This window comes from Semicossyphus pulcher, unplaced genomic scaffold (assembly GCF_022749685.1).
Source record: "Semicossyphus pulcher isolate SPU_LCO1_2020_fin unplaced genomic scaffold, fSemPul1.0.p SCAF_8, whole genome shotgun sequence".
Classification (NCBI taxonomy): domain Eukaryota; kingdom Metazoa; phylum Chordata; class Actinopteri; order Labriformes; family Labridae; genus Semicossyphus; species Semicossyphus pulcher.
Genome location: NW_027211759.1, coordinates 1212501 through 1222802, shown reverse-complemented (window position 1 = coordinate 1222802; position 10302 = coordinate 1212501). Strand labels below are relative to the sequence as shown.

At 45.8% G+C, this 10302-nt stretch overlaps 1 protein-coding gene across 2 annotated transcripts; it reads right to left on the bottom strand.

Annotated features, from left to right (window-relative positions):
- Positions 1-489: 489 nt before the first annotated feature.
- Positions 490-8161, bottom strand: nox5 (NADPH oxidase, EF-hand calcium binding domain 5). 2 transcript variants are annotated; one of them, XM_069686864.1, is made up of 15 exons: positions 8042-8161; positions 7718-7899; positions 7329-7595; positions 6014-6251; positions 5691-5844; positions 5147-5319; positions 4661-4843; positions 4289-4421; positions 4057-4199; positions 3506-3550; positions 2984-3108; positions 1783-1867; positions 1594-1693; positions 1351-1517; positions 490-621 (listed from the first exon to the last, which is right to left on the bottom strand). In XM_069686864.1, the coding sequence occupies exons 1-15, from the start codon at positions 8159-8161 to the stop codon at positions 490-492; spliced, it is 2247 nt and encodes a 748-aa protein (XP_069542965.1). The 2 variants fall into 2 exon arrangements, with proteins under 2 accessions (XP_069542965.1, XP_069542966.1); XM_069686865.1 differs by having other exon boundaries at positions 7329-7539; positions 7749-7899.
- Between the last annotated feature and the right edge of the window lie 2141 nt (positions 8162-10302).

The window sequence follows — 10302 nt, the reverse complement described above, 5'->3', positions numbered from 1 at the left end:
ATTATGTGTACAGACCCATGTAAATGTACTTGCAATACAATGATTAAATATGGATAGATAACGATCCTTTATCTCCTTACGTTTATACTGAAAAATATTGTGGCAATATATATCATCATTAAAATGTCAGATGTGTCCGACAAAACAAACATTTTGCCCAAAATATCTTCTTCATTTTTGCATCTACTCTCCATATTACACGAGTGAATCTGTTTCAATATCTTATATTAACGTTATATTCATATTGTTTCTGTTAAAGGGCGGACCATACAGGAACATCATGTAATTAATGTGTCACCTGTAAAATACCAGTTTATTTAACATGATGCTTTTCACTGTCCAACAAACAGGCAGGAAGAGACGCAGAAACACAACACACACGGTTGTTATGGAGAAAAATAACAAAGCACATACACTCTCTCTCTCTCTCACACACACACACACACACACACACACCCAGCAGGAGTGTGTAAACAGCGTGCGCTCTCCTCAGAAGTTCTCCTTGTAGAAGTTGAAGCCGAAGTGTTCACACTGAGCTTTGATGACTTTCGCCAGAGCCGGAGAGCCGCAGTAAAACACGTGGACCTTCCCCTTCTTCTCCTCCGACACCTTCTGAAACACCTGAAACACAAACACACAGACTGAGTGTGACACAGGCTGCAGGGGTGAAGAACAACAGAAAATACTATGATCCTTCATTTTTTTATGATTATACGCTGATGAAAGCTGATAAGGTTTAATTCCAGTTTCTGACATAAATTCCTAAAAATCTGACACACAGGAGCTTAAACTCAAACACCCAGAGTTTCTGTTGAGTCATTTATTAAGTGGGTGGAATCAGTTCACACGCTGCATACTCGTCGCCTTCAGCGTGTGCCACTGATCAGCGGACCTGAATGATATTTGGTTATAAGGACTGAGGCAACATTTGCCTTAAATCAGAATACTTAGGAACAAACAGACAACAAATAAAAAGGACTGAAAATTTGAGTGAAAAAAATCAAAAATAAAACGACATTAAAAAATCTAAAAAATTATAATTAATAATACATTTAGAGTAATTTTTAGAAGAACATGTGAAAAATAAAATATATATATTTCTTAAATTAAAAAATTAATTATAAACAAAAAAAATAAATAAAAAGTACAAATCTTTTATAGTTAGAGATTCTCAGAAAACTGACTTTATTTGCAAAAGAAGAAAATAAAGCTATCAGTAAAATATTGTTGGACTTTTTTTTTTCACACGGTGCCTTAATACTCTTCCGTAGATATCACATATAGAACGTTACATACTGTTACTGTCCTGATAAATAATGTGGAACAGTCTGCCTGACAGCTTGGGCTCACCTTCCCCCACTCCGGTCTGCCAGGCTGCGTCCTGGTCCTCAGTCCTGTGATGGAGTCCCTCTTCTCCTTCTTGGCCAGCAGGTCCAGCGCCATCTGCAGGCCGATGGCCTTCATGTCGTTCTTACTGAGCGCTGATGTCATGTACATGTGCATCTCCAGGAAGCGTCCTGACAGACAGCACAGAGGGTTTATATCTGTCGGATCACAAACGTCAGTGTGTGTTTGTATGTCAGAGTTTCAGACCTTCAGGCTCCTCGTCGGCCTGGTCCATCTCCAGTTTGGTCAGTAAACTAACGAACCACTCGAAGGACTTCTGGTCTCTGTTGATCCAGATAAAGTCCACCTGCAGGGTCCAAAAGAAGATGTCTGTTACATTATTCATCATTAAAGTACAAATAAACATGTGCATTACACCTGAGCGTGTTTTCTTACTTTACGCAGCTTCATCTCGCTGTCTTTGATGTTTTCACACCACGAGTAGTTACAGCTGGGACAGTTCTGCTTCCTCCTGCGGTACCTGCAGTCCCAAACATTATACTGTTTATATGATAGATTTAAAGAGCTTCATCCATCCATTCTTTGCTTCCTCGAAAGAACAAGTATCTGTCTGTTCCACAGACTGTACGTAGGAAGTGGGCGGAGCCACTGTGACGCCACCCATTGGTTTTAAAGCATTCAGTCTCCATCTTGGGTTTTTTTTGGAGCAGAAGTGACCATATTTGGACGAGAGGTTGGATACACATTGCTACACCTCAAATCTGGTTGACAGGTGGTGATAGTAGTGACCTGTCAATCACAGGTTGCCCCGCCCTAACCCCTCCCCTCTTCCTGGTCTGTGTGACTCTCAATGGGAGCATCAGTGACTAAATGAACATCATGCTGTGTTGAAGAAGACTTGAAACTAGAGACTGAGACCATAAAGTCATTAGGAACATGTTTACTGAGGGAATACATCAGGAGAGGAGGAGGAGCATGTTCTCATAGACTTCTATAGGATCACACTTCTATCAAAACCAGTGGAGTGGCCCCCTGCTGGAGAGAATGCAGGTTTAAGACACTTCTACACTCGCTTCATTTCTCAAAGTGTCTACAGACCCTTTCACGCTGCCAGTTCAAGGTGGGATTATTACGCCTCTGTCACGTTCCATCCTCTATATGAAACTCGCGGAGGCTGAATGGCGGGGCGAAGTCGTTCTGCCTCTGAGCGGACATCAGAGGTGAAACGGCGTCTGTGTAAACGGCGGAGCTGGCAGGTCGTGACAAGGCCGTGTGTGTATGTGAAGCACACCTCTCGCACGTTTTGCTCCCATAACGCAGCAGCGCTGTAAGAACACACACTGGGGCAGCTTCCTGCCGCCGTTGCTATGGTGGAGGCTGCATGACGGTGGAGCTTCGTTACGGCGCTGAGGAACCACAGTGTAAAAAGGGCTTATATGTCGAGTTCACTCACACCAAGGCATGCTGGGAGATGTAGTTGTGTCTTGAGTCTGGATTCTTTTGTTTGATTTAAATATGAATAACAAACTTCTATGTTTGATCTCTCATCTGAGGCATGCTGGGAGTTGTAGTTCCTCCCTGTTCTCTGGACCAGGATGTAACCAGACCTCCTGTTGGACTGAGGGTGGTGTCTCACCGGTACATGATGCTCTGCAGGATGGAGGCGAACGGAGTGATCCCGATACCGGCCCCGATCAGGACGGCGTGTTCGGAGGCAAAGATCTGCCGGGTAGGAGTCCCAAACGGTCCGTCTACGTAACACTGACACACAACAAAGCACACACTCAAAGCACACACTCGTGAAACGTATTAAAAACATGAAGTGTGGAGGAGGAAAAAGAAGAAAAGAAAAAATAACAGGAAATAATTTGACTTTAATCTGACATCTGACATTTTAAACGTGGCCTAATAACAATGCTTCTTTATGATGAATTGTTCTAATGATTCCATGTTGTCCTCATTAAATTCACCACTAGGAGGCGCCAGTCAGAATGTTTAACATAAAACATTATCATTTCTTTCCCTCCAGGTGTTTTATTACAGCCAGCTGTATCTCGGAGGCCCCGAGGGGCAGGTGTGAACACAAACCTGGAGATCTCTTTTGTTATTGTCTAAAAGGAGGTTTGTTAGTAAATATTCTAACGAGCTGTTTTCTCACCTTGATGTTGCAGAATCTGTGATTCTCCCCAAACTTGGCAGAAACCTGCAGCGTGAAAGGAGAACAAAGTTTAATGAAGTCCATCGATCACTGAAATAATCCTGATATCAGTCCACCTCCGGACCTCTCTGATGGGAGGAGCCTCTCCTCTCTCTGCCGGCCCCAGCTCGTCTGCAGGCGGCTCCTCTGGCCCCGGGGATCCTGACGGGGGGGGCGGGGCCACGTCGGTCAGGGAGCCGTTCTGACGGTACATCATCAGCTCGATGGCGTCGTCCTCGTTAGAAGCTACAGCGTCACAGTCTGAGGAGCTGAACAACTCCTCCTGATGGAGAATCACAGGTCAGGATGTATGACCCAACAGAGAGTGTGTGTGTGTGTGTGAGAGTGTGTGTGTGTGTGTGAGTGTGTGTGTGTGAGTGTGTGTGTGAGTGTGTGAGTGTGTGTGTGTGTGTGTGTGTGTGTGTGTGAGTGTGTGTGTGTGTGTGTGTGTGTGTGAGTGTGTGAGTGTGTGTGTGTGTGTGTGTGTGTGTGTGTGTGTGTGTGTGTTTAACCTGGGCTCTCAGCAGCTGTCTGCGGTTCCTCAGGCTGGTGGCGAGTCTCTTGGGGCTGACCGTCTGACTCTCCGGCTGTCTGAAGTACTCGTACAGACGGTTTGTCCACTGACCCATCGAGCGGATGTGAAGCCACAGAGAGTCTAAAGGTCAAAGGTCAAATTTGTAACTTAATAATATATATATATATATATATATATAAGTATATATGTGTGTGTGCAGCTGGCTGTACCTGACTGCTCTGGAGCGCTGCTGATGGTGAACGGGTGCCACTCGTACTTGGCGATCACAGGGATGTTGATGTAGACGTAATCTCCAGGTTTGAAATGGAAGAACTGAGGACGCTTGATCACCAGGTGAGTCACCTGCACACAGAGACAACAACAACTGAGACCAGGCTGGGAGGAGGTCACACGATGCGGTGAAAACATGAATTTCACATGCAGAAGCTAAGTGATGGAGAGCAGCAGCTCCTGTGTTCTGTGAGGTTAAATGACTGTTTTTATGAATGGAGTCTGGTGTGTTTGAAGACAGCAATGTAACTGACTGCTGTCTGTGACCATTGTCTAACTCATGGTGTGTGTGTGTGTGTGTGTGCGGTCACCTTGGAGGGCAGCAGGTTGACTTCCACGATGTACAGACCCCCCATACGAGACACAGCGATCCCAACGATCTTCTCCAGCAGGAACAAAAGACCAGGAACCACAAACCACTTCCAGAAGTTTGCACAGTGGACCATCAGCAGAGACCACACCCACACGTAGGACAGGTGAGACCAGTAAAACACCTGCAGCACACACAGACACAGTGACAGCGGGACGCAGGCAGCTGTTTGCAGAGATCGGAGATTCTTCTGCTTATTATTGTTGCAATAACCGAGCACAGACACAAGAGGGAGCCGATCACCAGGCAGAGTTCAAACATAAAGAGGCAGGAATACACAAGGAAACAGATCAAACACTGAGAGCGACACGATTTTTAAAAAACAATTCAGTTCAGTAAGATTAAGAATCAGATGAGCGATAAATCTGGGAACTGTCTCAGTGGTTTAAATGTGGTCACATCTGCGGTTTGATTCCCTGAGTCTCACCTCAAAGTGTCCGCTGCGTCGCACGAAGGTGCTGGAGCAGAGCACCATGAGGCAGATCACCACCTGCAGGACGACTCCGGTCACCGAGGCCGTCCCCTTCACCCAGCCGATCCCGGGCCGCGTGGTCAGCAGGTACTCCCACAGACTGAACTCACTGCTGTGAGACAGCTGCACTGAAACACACACACAGGGTACACACACACACCTGAGTCCACGCTGAGGGACAGGTACATCACCTGGTTGCACATCAGGAACAAAGACTCATCATTTCCTACATTTCAGACGGGACAGACACGTTTAGCAGAGAAAGAAGAAGGAGGAGGGAGAGCTCAGGGCCAGCTCAACAACAAAGTCACCTTTCAGCAGCTTCATTAAGTCGTCTCATTCGTCTCTGAAGCTAAAAGTCCTGTGACATCCTGAGACCACAGCTGTAAGTGTGACACACTCAGAGTCTTTATCTAACTGTTTTATATTCAGGAGGAATGTGAAGTCAGCCGCACGTCCTCTGAGATCAAACGGAGACAAGTGACACTCAGGTTTTTACCGAAGTTGAAGATGTGTGCGGTGGTGTGCACCAGCGTGTAGCAGAGGATGGCGTAGCCCACGATCTGATGCAGCAGGATGTTCTGATCCAGAGGTAAGACCCGGACCACCCAGGTCGCCCTGAGCCAGGTGAGACAGCGGCGCAGCATCAGCACCTGCACGCACACACACACGCACGCACGCACACGCACGCACGCACGCACGCACAAAACAAACAGTTCACTCACTGACATGAATTAATACAACATATCTATTTTACTAAGCGTTTTCTGACGGTCAACTTTATATTGAACCTGATTGCCCCCCCCCCCCCGGCCCTGTTACCATGACGAAGGTGCAGTTGAAGTTGAGGCACTGGCCGCAGCCCTTGGCCACCATGTACCAGGCCCCGCCTTGTCTGTGCTGCAGCACGGCCCCGATGAAGAGCAGCAGGCTCAGGCAGGCGTACAGACACAGGAACAGCAGCTTCCGGCTGTTGTTGTGCCAGTATGCTCGAGTCAGGTACCGAGGGGCGTGCCGCTTCTTCTGGTCCGACTCCGGGGGCTTCAACCAGTTCGCTGCACTGAGGAGGAGAGAGAGAGGAAGTCTATGTTAACCATAAAATGCTCCATCCAGCTGAAAGCATCACACTTTAAACCTGACATCTATTTAATTCTGACTAACAGTTATTTTTACTTTCCTCCACTGCACACCTGTTCCTGTGTTACTTTCTTCTTCTGACAGGTAACGAATCAAATTCTGGTAACGGTGAGTCACAAAGGAAAAATAAAAGACGGACTAATCAAAAACTACAGTTAAAATAATAATAACAGTAAAAAGAACGGGAATAATAAAGAAATAAAAAATAATAATAAAAGGCTAAATGAAAAAGGAAAATACATGTAAATAATAATTTAAACAAATGAAAAAAAACTCCATGTAAATAAATGTCTGTAAGTCTCTCTCTCTCTCTGAATGAGGTAACACATGCTGACTGAGCCTGTGGCCCACTGATGAAAGCCTTCACATCTGCAGTATATAGTATTATTATGGGCTGGGCGTCTGTGGCGGCGCCCAGTTAGTGACGCGTTTTCCATCACCCAGCAGTGGTTGGTCTGCCAGAGAGGGTAGGCGGAGCTAAGCGGCTGCTTTTCCGCTCTCTGCAAGTGTTGCGAGTAAACAGTAATCTACTATGGCTGAACAAACAAAGAAAAGATGGATGACTACAGATACAACTTCAACAAGAAGTGAAAATCCAAAGAAGAAGAAACAAACTCGACGCTCAGATGAAGCAAACAGTCTGAAAAGGAAAGCGACCGTCAGCCAGGAAAATCAAGAGTTACAACCGGAGCCGACCGAGGACGTCACACATGCAGCACTGTCTGGATATCTGAAGTGTGCTCCCGCAGTTACTGATTATCGCCACAGAGAACAGCAATGAGACCTTCAAGATTAAACCTTTAAATAATAACAAACAGGAATAATGGTAAAATATTTAAAAACATTCATTTAAAATATTGAATGAAAATGATTAAAAGAAATAATATATAATATAAATAAATTATAGGGCTCATAAAAATGACCAGCAGTAATAATAAACAATAGAAAAACATACCTGACAGTATTAACAGCAATAATCCCAGACAGTGAGAGTACTGACCTGATGGTGAGGTTCTCCATCACCTCTGGAAAGTTCTCCAGCTCGGCCTTCAGCTCCTCGAACGTGATCGCTCCGCTGTTGTCTTTATCGGCCGACTCGAACAGAGCCAGCGTCAGGTCGTCCAGCTTCTCCTCCGGCAGAGAGATGGCGCTCTCACGCAGACACGACTTCAGGACCGTTCGCAGCTCGTCTGGATCGATGGAGCCGCTGCCTGCAAACAGACAACAAGAAGAGTTTATGAAACTACAAGAGGACGACACTGAGACGCTGTGCCTTTAAGACGTGAAACAAACATCAGAAGCTTAACAACGTCTTCTTACATTCTCTGGAGGGTCGTCCAATCACAAAGTCACTGAAGCATCCAGAGAAATTGACACAGATTGACACACATGTAATCCTGTGTGTGTTTGGAGCACCTACCGTCCACGTCGTACACCTGGAACAGGAACTTGAGTTTGTCCGTCTCGCTGCCGTGGATCAGGAGGTCCAGAGCCTCCAGCAGCTCGTCCAGACTGATGGAGCTGCTGCCGTCCGAGTCGAACAGGGCGAAGAAGCGCTCTGCGAAGAAAGACTGCACACACACACACACACACACACACACACACACACACACACCTCATGATACTGTCAGGTGTCACAGCAGAGGCTACTTTACATTTACTACATTCAGAGAGGGAAGTTGTGATTTCACTGCCCTTCTTTGTTTGTCTCACCTCTTTAACCTTCAGAGCCGTCTTAAACTCGTCGATGTCGATCTCTTTGTCGTCTCCGGCGATGCTCTCGAACTGTTTGGTGACCCACTCCAGCCAGCGGGCGTCCTCGTCCAGACTCATGCTGACGGCCTCTCTGCTGGTGGACGGATAACTAACATCCCAATGATGGAAACATGTCATCAAATCTAACCAGGCCTTTGATAAACAAATATTGATATATCGGAGTTCCTCAGGGATCTATCCTGGGTCCTGTTTTGTTCTCTTTAAAGCTCATAATCTGTCAGTTCGCCTCTGATCGTTTCTCTGAAGCTAAAGTTCTTTTTGAAACTTTTGAAACTTTTACATGATTGCCTAAATGAGATTAAAGCCTGCAGCCCGTTTCACAAACACAGACTTCTAAATTAGAATCAGACTTCAGATGACGCTACGATAATTCATCCCCCGCTCAAAGGTCCAGTTTACTGATAAAAGTGACGACAAAAACAACTCCTCCCTGAAACCAGGGACATTTGAAGCTTTGTTGACGTTGTAAACTCTTGCTTCAGAAATGATGAAAAATGTTATCACGTCTGCAAAGACTTCAGAATACCCATAAAGCATGCTGCATGCGGACTGCAAAATGCTGCGGATGTTGTAGAACATTCTGGTGTTTGTTGTGTACTGCATAAGACAAACAATCTAAATGTTTTGCAGCGTGCTGCAGAGTGTGGAAGTCTGCGCGTGTTATACAGCGTATCTTATCTGTGTTCATACAGAGTTTGTAATCTGCCGTGTGTCTCTGAGCTGCTGAAACAATCCTTCACAAACAGCTGAAGGCCTGCAGACGTCCTGCTGTATTCCTACAGACCGACCACTATTGATAAATGCAGCAACATAGGTCGCCATGGAGATGTCAGCCACAGAGAGAGACAACAATAACACACACGCACACACACGCACACACACGCACGCACGCACGCACGCACGCACGCACACACACACGCACACACACACACACACACACACACACACACACACACACACACACACACACACACACACACACACACACACACACACTGTGGCTTAAAGACCACAAATGCTTCTCAGACTGGAGACAGACAGACGGTGTGGCATCAAACGTTTCCTCTCCTGTTGCACAGACCAGAACACAACATGGTTTATATATGAAACATGTCAGACTACAGAGACGAGTCTCATCATCAGTTCATCAGAGCTGATGAATCTGCTGCTGTGTAACACCAGGAACAGCCAAAACACAGTACCAGATCTTCACATCATGATTAAATGTCTTAACATCTCGTTCACACTAACATGAGACGAACCACAACCTGGAAACATCTGCAGCTTTTCTTGCCCCCAAAAACTACTGAAACAGTTTATTGATCATCCAACAGCAGCAGATTTATTTGGCTGCAGCTCGATAAATGATCAATTCACAGCTGCTCCAATAATTTAACAATAATCAAATGCAGTTCCCAGTCTGGAGTCAGAGTGAGGAAGAGTCATCGAGGGTTAAACACAAATAATAATCAGATGTGATGAAGTAATAAAAACACAGAGGACACCTTTCTCTTAAATACCTGCAGAGAAAACGTGCTCACACGGCCTGTCAGTCGCGTGAAACAAAGTGCAGATTTAACAGATTGAAAGTTTTACCTGCTGCAGTGAATCTTCTTTGATTCTGTGTTTGTGTCTGTGAGCTGCTCCTCCTCCTCACCTCCTGTTCTCCGTCTCCTCTCCTTCACCTCCTCCTCTGTTCTTCAGACATCCTCTCAGTGTCAGCTGTGGCTGTCAGCTGCTGCACCCTGAAGTCTAACATCTCTGTGGACACACCGGGTCACTGCAGCAGCGAAGAGAGGAGGAACACGAGAGTACAACGAGCAGAGAGTGAGGAGGTGATTTCAGATGTAACACTCGCACTATCAATGAATCAATCGATTCTGTTATTGAATAATCAGAATAATGTGCGAAAAGATGAATTCTTTGTGAGGTTTTCCAACATGTTGTTAAATCAGAAAAAAGCACCAAAACACAAAAACACTTCATTTGATTCATGAACAACGTGATCATCAGCCGAGCTGCTGCTGGGGGGGGGCTGGTCCCCTCAGCACAGAGCCAGGCTAACTGTTTCCCTCTGTTTCCAGTCATTATGCTAAGCTAAGGTAGCTGTTTCCCCGTTTTAAGTCTGTATGCTAACTATTGCTGAGTTAGCTTTTTTCCCATTTCCAGACTTCATGCAAAGCTCACTCTTTCCCTGT

What these genes read in the sequence shown, in the direction of transcription:
- nox5 (XM_069686864.1), bottom strand. Translation starts at nt 8,161, where the DNA reads ATGAGTCTGGACGAGGACGCCCGCTGGCTGGAGTGGGTCACCAAACAG. An exon ending in CAGCGCTCCAGAGCAGTCAG is followed by an intron (nt 4,200 to 4,288) that starts GTACAGCCAGCT and finishes TTTGACCTTTAG; the next exon opens with ACTCTCTGTGGCTTCACATC. An exon ending in GACAGCTGCTGAGAGCCCAG is followed by an intron (nt 3,551 to 4,056) that starts GTTAAACACACA and finishes TTCACGCTGCAG; the next exon opens with GTTTCTGCCAAGTTTGGGGA.